The sequence below is a fragment of the Bufo bufo genome, unplaced genomic scaffold, assembly GCF_905171765.1.
Source record: "Bufo bufo unplaced genomic scaffold, aBufBuf1.1, whole genome shotgun sequence".
NCBI classification, from domain to species: Eukaryota; Metazoa; Chordata; class Amphibia; order Anura; family Bufonidae; genus Bufo; species Bufo bufo.
Genome location: NW_024401156.1, coordinates 36597 through 49856, shown reverse-complemented (window position 1 = coordinate 49856; position 13260 = coordinate 36597). Strand labels below are relative to the sequence as shown.

General features: G+C 52.5%; 1 protein-coding gene across 1 annotated transcript in view; it reads left to right on the top strand.

Annotated features, from left to right (window-relative positions):
- Positions 1-13260, top strand: part of LOC120984668 (heat shock factor 2-binding protein-like) — a 68522-nt gene that overhangs the window by 40184 nt on the left and 15078 nt on the right. Inside the window, exons 5-6 of the mRNA XM_040413422.1 lie at positions 4881-4998; positions 5067-5170. Of these exons, the coding sequence (XP_040269356.1) occupies positions 4881-4998; positions 5067-5170 (222 nt within the window). The remainder of the gene's footprint in view (positions 1-4880; positions 4999-5066; positions 5171-13260) is intronic.

The window sequence follows — 13260 nt, the reverse complement described above, 5'->3', positions numbered from 1 at the left end:
AAGGCGAGGCCGGGAAGGCAGGATAAGCGACTGAACGAATGTGAGTCTTGGTCCTCCTAGAGATGTCAAAAGAGACCCCCTCCGGAGTGTACGAGCGGGCATCATAATCCAAAGCCCGGACGTCGGACACCCGCTTGCAGGAAATTAGACAGAAAAGAGTGACAAGCTTCGCCGACAGTTGCCTTAAGGAAAGGTCTGTATTCTGAGGCCAAGAAGACAAAAGGAAAGGACACAAGACACGTCCCAAGTAGAAGAAAATCTAGGCCTAGGAGGACGAGACATCCGAGAGCCCCGCAAGAGACGGCATACCAAAGGATGTTGGCCCGCGGGAGTACCATCAAATCCCTGATGGGACGCAGAAATGGCCGATCTGAAAAGGCTGATCGTGCGATAGGCCTTACCCTGGTCGAAAAGAGAAGACAGGAAATGCAAAATCTCCGTCACAGGTGCCGAAACGGGATCCAAGTCCCTAGCCACGCACCAGCGATCCCAAGATCCCCAGGCAGATCTGTAAGATCTTCTGGTTCCTGGGGCCCAAGCGTTCTCCAAGAGGACTCTAGCTGTTCCCGAAACTCCCGGGACCTCCCAGGGTCCCCTGAAATTCGACATGCCAACAGGCGGAGGGATCCGTCCAGGAGAAGAGGGTGTGGTTGGTGATTCGGGCCTCGGAGGAGAGTCTGAGATGTCGGGAGCAGGCACGGGGTCTCTATCATCATCTCCAGAAGGTGAGGAAACCACGACTGGGAATTCCAAAACGGGACCAGAAGAACCAGATCCGCTGCATGACGGCGTACTTGAATCAGGGTCCTGGGAATCAGCTGGAAAGGAGGAAATGTGTACAGCAGGCCCCTGGACCAATCCTGTAGGAACGCGTCTACCGCTTCGGCCTCCGGGTCCGGGCGCCAACTGTAGAAACGTGGCAGCTGCGTGTTCAGGCGGGAGGCAAACAGGTCGATACAGCAAGGACCCCACAGAGATGTTAAGGAACGGAACACCGCTGGATCTAACTGCCAGTCGCTGGAGTCGGAGAGATATCGAGAGCTCCAGTCCGCCCGAAAGTTCTGGACGCCTGGAAGATATTCTGCCAAGACAATCAACTCCTTGTCCAGGCAGTAGTCCCAGAAATCCTTCGCCAACCGAGATAGAATGGTGGAACGGGTTCCGCCCATGCCATTGATGTAACGCACTGCCGACACGTTGTCCATGCGAAGTTGAATGCAGGCTTTGGCCGTGTCTCTCGTGAAACTCTTGATTGCAAACGAACCTGCCAACAGTTCCAGCGCATTGATGTGGAATCCCGCTTCGTCCGCTGACCAACCGCCTCCGGTTGAGATCCCCTCGCAATGAGCACCCCAGCCCGACAGGCTGGCATCCGAATCTACCACGAAGTCCGGACGATGACCGAAAATGGCCTTGCCATTCCAAGCCTGCAAATTGAGGATCCACCAGGATAGCTCCTCCTTGGTTTCCTCGTCCAGGGAAATCCAATCCGCATAGGAAGCCCCCGTCCGCAGGTGGGAGATCTTCAGTCGTTGGAGAGCCCGGTAATGTAGTGGGGCCGGGAAGACCGCCTGAATGGATGAGGCCAGAAGGCCTATGATCCTTGCTAGTTGGCGCAAAGGGATCTGGGAAGATGACTTGGCTCTGCCCAATTCCTTCCGTATGGACCGGACCTTGGCCGGTGGTAGGCTGAGAGTTCCTGCTGTGGAATCCACCAGAAACCCCAGGAACTCCATCTTGCGCGCCGGAGTGAGACAGGACTTCTCCTGATTGAGGAGGAAACCCAGATCCGACAGGAGATCCATTGTCCAGCGAAGGTGATTCAGTAACACCGAATGGTCCTGTGCCATGATCAGGATGTCGTCCAGATAGACGATGAGGCGAACTCCCCGACTGCGTAACCAGGCCATGGCCGGGCGCATCAGCTTGGTGAAGCACCATGGAGCTGAAGAGAGGCCGAAAGGGAGGCAAGTAAACCGCCAAATCCTGTCCTTCCAAGAGAAGCATAGAAGGTTCCTGGACGCGTCCTCGACAGGGACGGTAAGATAAGCGTCCTTCAGGTCCAACTTGACCATCCAATCGTCCACCTGAAGGAGGTCCCGAAGTAGATGGATGCCTTCCATCTTGAAATGGCGGTACCTGACGAACGCGTTGAGGGCGCGTAAATTGATGACGGGCCGCAGCTGGCCCCCTTTTTTCGCCACCAAGAAGATGTTGCTGATTATCGCACCCGGGGATGCCGGTGCCAGCTCTATGGCCCCTTTGCGGAAGAGATCTCATAACTCTGAGTCCACCAGTAAGCGGCTTTCTACCGACAGCACTGCAGGGTGTGGGGGCGTAATGGGTAGATGAGAGGATGTCAGCTCTATGTGGAAACCCCTGACCGTGGATAGAATCCATTGGTCCGAGGTGATACGTGACCAAGCTTGAGAAAAGAGCCGGAGTCTGCCCCCTACGCAAACAGTTAAAGAATTGACATGAGGCATTGGTCTTACCGTAGGGACGTCTGGAACCAGGGTGTCCTCTGTATCCTCTAGGTCTCCAGGATCCTCCCCGGGAAGGGAAAAAGGATGGTGTCTCTCGCCTTTGGTCCTGGAATGCAGGTCTCTGGGCGAAGGAGCCTCGGCCCGAACCACGGGCTTGAAAGTGGGCACGGCCGGACAGGCGGCCCCTGAAACTGCCGGCCCTGGTAGAGACCCTACCATGAAACACCCGTTTCATTGAACTTTGGGCTTTGTCGAGTGCAGTAAAAGCACAGACGAATCGTCCTAAGTCCTTGATAAAGGACTCGCCAAAGAGCAAGCCCTGGGCCTCCTTACCGGCTTCGGTAAGCGCCAAGTTGGAGAGTTTTGGCTCAATTTTAAAAAGGATGGCCTTGCGCCGTTCAATAGCCAGGGACGTGTTCACGTTTCCTGCTACGCAAATTGCGCGCTGCACCCACTCGCGCAGCTCTAGAGGGTCTACCTGCCTACCCTCAGCCTTGGCAGCTTCGGCCAAGTCGAAGATCTTTGCCAGGGGGCCAAATATGTCCAGGACCTTGTCCTGACAAGCGCGCAGAGCCGACTCCAAACCCTTCCTCGGATTCCACCCAGATTTGGTGAGGAATTGGGTCATTTTGGGGTCTACCGCTGGAGTCTCACAAACCCTGTTGGGAACTATGGGCCTGGGGCATTCTGCCCTAAGTTTGTTGCGCGCCTCTTTGGAGAGGGGGCAACGCACGCGGGCCTCCAAATATTTGGATACGTGATCCATTGGCAACCACTCCGCCGACCGAGGGTGGTGGAGGGAATCCGGGTCAAACAGAGGTTCCCCTGAGGGATCTGTCAACGAAGCAGGGAAAACATCTGCTGCCGAAACCATGGAGCTACACCCAGGTAAGGGGTTAGAATCTATGACCCCAGAAGGGTCGTCCTCTGCCTCCTCATAGGCGTCATCTAAAGCCTCCTCATCAGAACCGACTTCAGAGTCGGAAGCTGTATCCTGCTGTGCTCTAGCACATTTCCAGTTTCGCGTACGTTCTGCTTGACGCGTGCAGGCTCTTTTGCGCGGACCTAGCGCGCCAACATTGGTGGAAACATCGTCACCAGTCATGCGTTTTCTGGAGGCTGATGGCCCTGGCCCGGCTGGTTTAGAAACCGTAGCGGGCTGTGGGGTGGGAGAGGCAGCTGGATGGGTAGCAAGGGCCTGGGCAATGGACTGGGAAATGACTGAGGTCATTGATCCCATAGCCGCAGCAATCACATTTGATAATGTGTTTTGAAAAGCCAGGGATTGATCCACAGGGGACATCACTGTGTCACAAACCTCCCCAGAAGGGGTTAAATCAACTTGAGGCATGTCCTCCTCACTAGGGCCTTGCCCACTGTGGCTTGTATTAGGCATGATAACACAGCCTGCCTCGATATTGGTAGTGATAGGGTTAATTTATAAATAGAATCCTACCCTATGAGCTCCGCTGGTGAGGATTTTCCCCAGCCAGGGAGAAGCTAAAGTGGGGATTGAAAAACCTTAAGAGGAAGGAGCCGGAGAGCAGCAGAGGCCGCCGATGCACAGGAGCCGGAGCAGATGCAGGCAGTGTCGCCGAGACTCCGGAGCGCCGCACTGAGAAACCGGAAGCGGAAGCGCCCGAGATCTCGCGAGATCTCGGGCGGAGCGAAGCGCAGCAAGCAGGAGAGCCCGCGGCAAGATAGGAGGTGAGCCGCGGCGCGAAAACAGCCGAGGGAGGAGGGGGGACCGTGGGGGAGTAAGCAGATTGAAGGGACTGAGGAAAAACTCAGTCAGAGCCAAAAAAGACAATCACCGACTAGGAAAGGACAGACAGAAGGGGATACATAACCCCATAAGGAAATAATCGGTATATAGGGGGGTTCTCCTGAATAACAGGGACACCAGAGCTGTGTCAAGGGGTTAAACGGCACAAGAAACAGGGGAGAGCCTGTAAATCAAACTTGAAACAACAGTATATCCCATAACCCAAAAAAGGGGGGGGAAAAAACTACATAATAGTAATAATAATCCCACATATATCATAGGTACTTATCTCTGCGGTCAGCAGCAAAGAAAGAGGAGGATTTACAGGAAGTGTGGCCTGTTATAGGGAGACTATGGGGAGGGGCTGATCACATGTTTCAATATTTTTGTCTTTGCTGCTATTGGTCAGAGTAAAGAAGGAGAATAGCAATACGAGCCTCCGGGTCTTGTAATAAAATCTGTATGTAGTGAGCTCCCTCTAGTGGTGGCTGCAGTCAGTCAGAATGTACTGTATAGTAGGTCCACACCCGCCATGTAGACAGTCTTGTCTTTGGAGGACATGGGGTGGGGGTCTTGTATGAGGGGACATCTTCTGCTGATTCCTCACCTTTCCTCTCTCTTCCTTCCAGACGTGGCTGCTGTGTCCTGTGGACGGAGTTTCCTGATGTCTTCCTGCAGAGATCTGATGGAGAAGTGGATCCTGCTTCTCAGAGAGATCCGGTCCGGGAGCCACTGCCAGCTGAGAGTGTGAGTGCCTGCAGATACCAGGGACGTCACTGCTGGATATGGTGCTGATCTCTGCTGTCTCTCTGCAGTCTCATCCTGATGTCTCTTTACAATGTCTCCATTCATCATGACGGTCTTCTGTGGATGAGTCGGTATCCGGGAATTATGTCTCAGCTTCAGCAGCTTCTGACGGGTGAGCGGAAAAAATCGGTGTGCAGGGGGCATGTCAGGGCAGGTGTTTGACAGCTCCGCCCCCTGTACTGCAGCGCTCTCATCAGAAGTGACAGCTCCGCCCCCTGTACTGCAGCGCTCTCATTAGAAGTGACAGCTCCGCCCCCTGTACTGCAGCGCTCTCATTAGAAGTGACAGCTCCGCCCCCTGTACTGCAGCGCTCTCATTAGAAGTGACAGCTCCGCCCCCTGTACTGCAGCGCTCTCATTAGAAGTGACAGCTCCGCCCCCTGTACTGCAGCGCTCTCTCTAGAGAAGTGACAGCTCCGCCCCCCGTACTGCAGCGCTCTCATTAGAAGTGACAGCTCCACCCCCTTTACTGCAGCGCTCTCATTAGAAGTGACAGCTCTGCCCCCTGTACTGCAGCGCTCTCATTTTTATGTGACACACCTCCGTCCACTGTACTGCAGCGCTCGCATTAGAAGTGAAAGCTCTGTCCCCTGTACTACAGCGCTCTAATTTTTATGTGACACCTCCATCCACTGTACTGCAGCTCTCTCATTTTTATGTGTCAGCTTTGTCCCCTGTACTGCAGCACTGTCATTAGGTGACAGCTCCGTTCCCTGTACTGCAGCGCTCTCATTTTTATGTGACACCTCCATCCACTGTACTGCAGCGCTCTAATTTTTATGTGACACCTCCATCCACTGTACTGCAGTGCTCTCAGTAGGTGACAGCTCCATACCCTGTACTGCAGCGCTCTCAGTAGGTGACAGCTCCATACCCTGTACTGCAGCGCTCTCAGTAGGTGACAGCTCCATACCCTGTACTGCAGCGCTCTCAGTAGGTGAGTGCTTTGCTCCCTGTACGGCAGTGCTTTTCTTGGCTTTTGATCCGTGCCTGTTCCCCATATCTTGCGGATGAGATACTCCACAGCACTGTACAGACAGACATTCTCATCACTTATATATCACTGACATATCCCACAGCACTGTACAGACAGACATTCTCATCACTTATATATCACTGACATATCCCACAGCGCTGTACAGACATTCTCATCCCTTATATATCACTGACATATTCCACAGCGCTGTACAGACATTCTCATCCCTTATATATCACTGACATATTCCACAGCGCTGTACAGACATTCTCATCCCTTATATATCACTGACATATTCCACAGCGCTGTACAGACATTCTCATCACTTATATATCACTGACATATTCCACAGCGCTGTACAGACATTCTCATCACTTATATATCACTGACATATCCCACAGCGCTGTACAGACATTCTCATCACTTATATATCACTGACATATTCCACAGCGCTGTACAGACATTCTCATCCCTTATATATCACTGACATATTCCACAGCGCTGTACAGACATTCTCATCACTTATATATCACTGACATATTCCACAGAGCTGTACAGACATTCTCATCACTTATATATCACTGACATATCCCACAGCGCTGTACAGACATTCTCATCACTTATATATCACTGACATATTCCACAGCGCTGTACAGACATTCTCATCCCTTATATATCACTGACATATTCCACAGCGCTGTACAGACATTCTCATCCCTTATATATCACTGACATATTCCACAGCGCTGTACAGACATTCTCATCCCTTATATATCACTGACATACTCCACAGCGCTGTACAGACATTCTCATCACTTATATATCACTGACATATTCCACAGCGCTGTACAGACATTCTCATCCCTTATATATCACTGACATATTCCACAGCGCTGTACAGACATTCTTATCACTTATATATCACTGACATTTTCCACAGCGCTGTACAGACATTCTTATCACTTATATATCACTGACATTTTCCACAGCGCTGTACAGACATTCTCATCACTTATACATCACTGACATATCCCACAACGCTGTACAGACATTCTCATCACTTATATATCACTGACATATTCCACAGGGCTGTACAGACATTCTCATCACTTATATATCACTGTGTAACAGTCCTACAGGCTCACCTGAGTCAGAGGACCGCTGGCTGGAGGTAGGAGTGGAGCCCAGTGGCAAGGACCGCAGACAGGTAGTAGGTGCAGGAAGTCTGGCAGAGGCGTAGTCGTAGTCAGACAATTCGGATGGCAACGGTGGAAGCAGTTCAGTAGGTAGGGACAAAGCAGAAGAGTAGTCGGTAGGCAATTCCTGGTCAGCAGTGGACTTCCAGCAGTAGCAAGAGCAGCAGATGAGGAGAAGCTTGCTCAAGGCTCAGGAGCTCAATAATCAACTGGAGTGCAAGGGGCTGGACTTATATAGGGAAGTACCAGGTGTCGGGAATCAAGGGTAATGAGCAAGGCTTGGCAAGACTGAGGGTAACTAATAGGCTTGAGGGAGGAATTTCCAGAGAGGACGGTAGCCTAGTAAGCAGGGCTACCGCCTGGGATGTGGCTGGTCACGGGTTTGAATCCCGACAGTACTCCCCCCCTTCCAAGGTGACCTCTGGGCACCGCAGGGGCAGGCTTACCGGGGTGCCGTTGGTGGAACTCTTTTACCAGTCTGGGGGCGTGAACATTTTCTTCTCGCTCCCAGGAGTTATCCTCGGAAGGGTAACCCTCCCACCCAATTAGGTATTGTAGTTTTACCCCGGTGGATCCTGGAGTCGAGAATCTTTGCGACAACGTATTCTTCTTCACCCTGTACCCTCACGGGTGGTGGAGGGGGCGAGTGGTGGCCTGTGAAGGTGTTCTCCACGTATGGCTTGAGGAGAGAGCAATGGAAGACAGGGTGCACCCTAATGGAGTCCGGAAGGTCGAGCCGGAACGTGACCTCGTTGATTTGTGCGGTGATCCGGAACGGACCCATGTATCTTTGGGCCAATTTTTTGGAGGGGACCTTCAATCTGAGGTTCCTGGTGGACAGCCACACCTTGTCTCCCACATGGAAGCCCGGGGTGGGTTTGCGACGTCTGTCTGCTCCCTGTTTAAAGCGCCTCTGGGCAAGCTGGAGGTTGTCTATAATGTTCTTTTGTGCCTCCTGTAGGGTTGTTAGGCGTTCGGCCACTGCTGGGAGGGTGGAGGCGACGGGTAGGTGGGGAATGAACACCTGGTGCTAGCCTGTGTTAGCAAAGAAGGGGCTGTGCTTGGTTGAGCTGTGCTCAGCATTGTTGTAGGCGAACTCGGCCGTGGGGAGATGATCAAGCCAGTCATCCTGCAGGTGGGAGCTGAAACAGCGTAGGTATTGCTCTAGGGTCTGATTAGTTCTCTCCGTCTGCCGGTTTGACTGAGGGTGGAAAGCAGAGGACAGGTTCACTTTAACCCCGAGCGCCAGGCAGAAGTTCTTCCAGAAATTTGAGGCAAATTGTACGCCTCGGTCGGAGACCACGTCGTCCGGGATCCCATGCAGCCTGAAGACCTCTCTGAGAATAAGATCGGCCGTCTGTTTGGCGGTGGGTAGGCCTTTGTAGGGGATGAAATGGGCCATCTTGGTGAGACGGTCGACCACGACCAGGATGGTGTTCATCCCTTTTGAAGGAGGAAGGTCTACCACAAAGTCCATGGAGATCGAGCCCCAGGGGCGGGAGGGAATCAGGAGTGGTTGTAACAGACCAACGGGAGAGGAACGAGGAGTCTTATTGCGGGCACAGACCGTGCACGAGGAGATGTACCTCTTGATGTCCTCCTTGTATGTTGGCCACCAGAAGGAGCGGGAGAGAAGCTCCTGGGTCTTTCTTGTGCCAAAATGGCCGGCCACCTTGGAGTCATGGTTGAGTTTGAGCACTTCGAGCCGTGCGATTTCTGGTACATATAGTTGTAGGTCCTGATGAAACCAATGACCGTTCTTAAACGTAAGGCTGACATTCCCTGTGGGGTGGGAGAGGAAGGGGTCATTTTCATATCCTTCTTTGATTGTGCCCAGGAGTTCTTTAGAGTAGGTGGCCCCTACGACCCTTCTCTCGGGTAGGATGTTATTTTGGCCCTTGTTACTATGTGAGCGCTCGGAAAACATTCTGGAGATGGCGTCAGCCTTGCCGTTTTTTTGATCCGGGGCAATAGGTGATGAGAAAGTTGAAGCGGGAAAAGAATAGGCTCCATCTGGCCTGTCTGGCTGAGAGTCTCTTAGCGCTGCGGATGAACTCGAGGTTCTTGTGGTCAGTTAGTACGATTATGGGGTTGGGGGCTCCCTCCAGCAGGTGTCTCCACTCGGAGAAGGCATCCTTGATCGCCAGTAGTTCTTTGTTCCCGATGTCATAGTTCTTCTCGGAGGGGGACATCTGGCGGGAGAAATATGTGCACGGGTGTAATAGCATCCTCTCCCCTGTCCGTTGTGACAAAACTGCCCCCACCGCGGAGTCTGATGCATCCACTTCGACTGTAAATGGAAGCTCGGGGTTCGGGTGGATTAGGATTGGAGCAGAAGTGAAGAGGAGTTTCAACTTAGTAAAGGCTTCCTGGGCCTCAGGTGTCCAGGAGAAGGGGACTGCCTTCTTGGTGAGTTGGGTGATTGGTGCTATGACCTTGGAGAAGTTCCGGATAAACTTCCGATAGAAGTTGGCGAAGCCAATGAATCTTTGTATCTCCTTCTCGTTTCTCGGAACGGGCCAGTTCATCACAGATTGGACCTTCCCCGGATCCATACTTAGGCCCTCAGGGGAGATGATGTATCCGAGGAACTGAGTGGTGGTTCGCTCAAACTCGCATTTCTCTAGCTTGATATAGAGAGAGTTCTGTTGGAGTCTCTGCAGTACCCTGCGGACGTGTTCGCGGTGCTGCTCGAGGTCTTCAGAGAAGATCAAGATGTCGTCCAGGTAAACGACTACAAACAGATCCAGCATGTCCCTGAGGACATTGTTAATGAAGTGCTGGAAGGTGGCGGGAGCATTGCAGAGTCCGAAAGGCATGAACAGGTACTCGAAATGACCATAACGTGTCCGGAAGGCGGTCTTCCATTCGTCCCCAGGGCGGATTCGGACGAGGTTGTAGGCCCCTTGAAGGTCGAGTTTAGCGAAGATCTTCGCTGCCCGGAGTCTCTCGAGGAGTTCTGAAATTAGTGGGAGCGGGTACCGTTTTTTTACGGTTATGTTGTTAAGCTTTCTGTAGTCTATGCAGGGACGCAGGGAGTAGTCTTTTTTCACTACGAAGAAAAAGGGGGCTCCCGCTGGGGAGGTAGAGGGCCGGATGAACCCCTTCCTCCGGTCCTCGTCCAGGTACTCTTTCAGAGCCTTAAGTTCAGGCTCTGAGAGGGGGGTAGATACTGCCAAAGGGTATTTCGGCCCTGGGCAACAGTTCTATATGGCAGTCGTAGGGTCGGTGTGGTGGCAGCTTCTCTGCGTTTTTCTTGTCGCAGACATCCTGGAACTCGCTGTATTGAGGGGCTAGCAGATCCTTGACGGATAGTTTTGAGATGGTGGTGTCTTCGGGTGGAAGGACGGGTTTGTGGGAGCAATTTAGCGAGCAGAACTCGGACGGGAATCGTATGCAGCGGGTTTCCCAGTCCACCGAGGGGTTGTGGGTGGCCAACCACGGGATGCCCAAGATCACCGGGAACTTCGGGGAAGCAATCAGCGAGAAGTGGATCTTTTCGCGGTGATTGGGTTCTATGTGGAGTTGTAGTTCGGTGGTCTCATGAGTGGCCGGCCCCGAGGAGAGTGGGGATCCGTCGACGGTTTCCAGGTTGTGACAAACTGCCATTTGCCACTAGGCATTATAGAAAACTTATGGCTAGCCTCCTGCCCTACGACTATGGCCCCGGGACATATTACCCTTCAAGAACAGAACTATGCTGCATGTCTGGACTGTTAATAGGTCCGAACGCGGTCAGCGGTGTATACTAAAGATTCTGTGGAACTAAAATCGGATGCGCAAATACACGAACACCGCTGACCCTTACCTTCTTCCATACTGAACTTTCAGCTCCAGAGACTAAGTCCCGTTCGAAGATGGGACTTAGTCGTTTTTCTGCATGAAATTGACCGACCGCACAGCCCAAATCTATGGAACTGTTTTGGGCAGGAAATTGTGCTTGCGGTCGGTCATAAAGGACTTCCACTTAACTTTTGATCCGCTGGAGGGATTTGTGTGATTTTTGGAAGTGTTTATGTTTGATGTATGCTGAGTTTAAATATGTAATTTTTATGGAGATGGAATGTATGGTTTTAAAGTTACAGTGTATGTTTAAAAACTGTATTTTTACTGTCTGTGATAGTTATGTTAATCCATAATTATATCCCAGACAGAAGGGAGGATTTTGTGTATTTGGGTGGTGATTCCTCTCCTATTGTTCCCACATGTGTATTGGTGATTTCCCTTTGTCCTGAGAGATAATTGAATTACTCTTCGGGTGTCTCCAGGGCAGAGAGGAGGAAACCATGATGCATTGTGGGGACCTGCATAAATACTGGCGGGTAGCCCTCAATAAAGAGTTCAGTTCAGTTCATGTTTTTCTAACCCTTCAAAACGCAGCCTTGTCTCGTTATTGGAGGGAATTGCTGTATCACGCTGGGGATTGCTATGCTCTGCATATTCCCTGGAGGAGAGATCTTTCCCACACGGTCCTGAATGCTGGAGGTTCATTCAGGGTGGAAGGAAGACGGCGCGGCTCCAGTTAAGCTACGGCGGTTGTGGAGTCTGCGGTGGTCGTGGTGTCCAGTGCGGTGCTTGTGGTCCTCGGCGCAAGCTAGGAAGCGTCCATTAACGGAAGGGGATCCGTTACACAGGTCAACGGGGGCTGCCTTGATTGTGGAATGTTCTTTTCGCGGGCGAAGGTTAGGTCCATGAAGTTGCCTCCCGCCCCGGAGTCTAACATCGCTGAACAGGGGAGTTGGCGCCCCTCAATGTCGATGACGATGGGAACGATGAAGTGGGATCCATGAGCCGCCGTGTTGTTATTTTCCGGGGCTGCTGGCGGGGTTGGAGTCTGTGGTTGCTCCTTTAGTTCCGTGACGGCAATAGTCTTTCGGATCTTATGAGGACATTTGATGGCAAAATGACCCGGCTCCCCACAGTAGAGGCAGAGGTTTTCGGCCAGCCGTCTCTCCTTCTCAGCTGTGGATAGAGACCTACGTAGAACGTCGACCTGCATAGGTTCAGTTGCTGATTGGGGGTCGCGCTGGGCGTTGGAAGAGAAGGAGTAAGTGGGTCTGTGGTCCGAGGACCAGAGTCTTTCTTTCTTCCTCTCGGAGAGTATTTGATCTATCCAGATGCATAACTGAATGAAGTCATCCAGATCGTCCGGGGCCTCAACTCTGGCGAGTTCGTCCTTTATTAATTCTGACAGGCCTCGCCGGAATTGGCTCCTCTGTGCCGCTGGGTTCCAGGTGGTGTCCGTGACCCAACGGCGAAACTCGGCGGTGTATTTGGCGACGGAGCGTCTCCCTTGCCGCAGACCATGTAGTCGCGCCTCAGCTGTCGCACAGCGGTTGGGGTCGTCGAAGACTTGGCTCATGGCGGTGATGAAGTTGTTTAGGTTGTCCAGGAGCTGACTGTTAGTCTCCACGTAAGGTGATGCCCATGCTAATGCTTCTTCCGTCAGGAGATTGACCATGAATAGCACCTTCTTTTTCTTGGTGGTGAAGGGGCCCGGGTACATCTGAAAATAGATGCGGCATTGGTTTAGAAACCCCCGATACTGGCGTCTGTCGCCGCCGAATCTTGATGGGAGTGGCATGCGGGTGTCTGCGGCCGCACCGCGGACGTCCAGGTGTTGCCTCTGTAGTTCAATAATCTCCCTTTGCTGGCTTTGGACTACGCCTTGGAGCTGGGCAAATTTCTCCTGATATGTAGTACCAAATTCTTGAAGTTCGGAGACCTGCTTACGCAGAGTGGCCATTGCGGACTCCATAGTGTGGCTGATTATTCTGTAACAGTCCTACAGGCTCACCTGAGTCAGAGGACCGCTTGCTGGAGGTAGGAGTGGAGCCCAGTGGCAAGGACCGCAGGCAGGTAGTAGGTGCAGGAAGTCTGGCAGAGGCGTAGTCGGTAGGTCAGGGCAGGCGGCAGTAAGCGTGGTCAGACAATCCAGATGGCAACGGTGGAAGCAGTTCAGTAGGTAGGGAAAAAGCAGAAGAGTAGTCAGCAGGCAGGCGGTGGGTCAGGGCAGGCGGCAGTAAGCGTG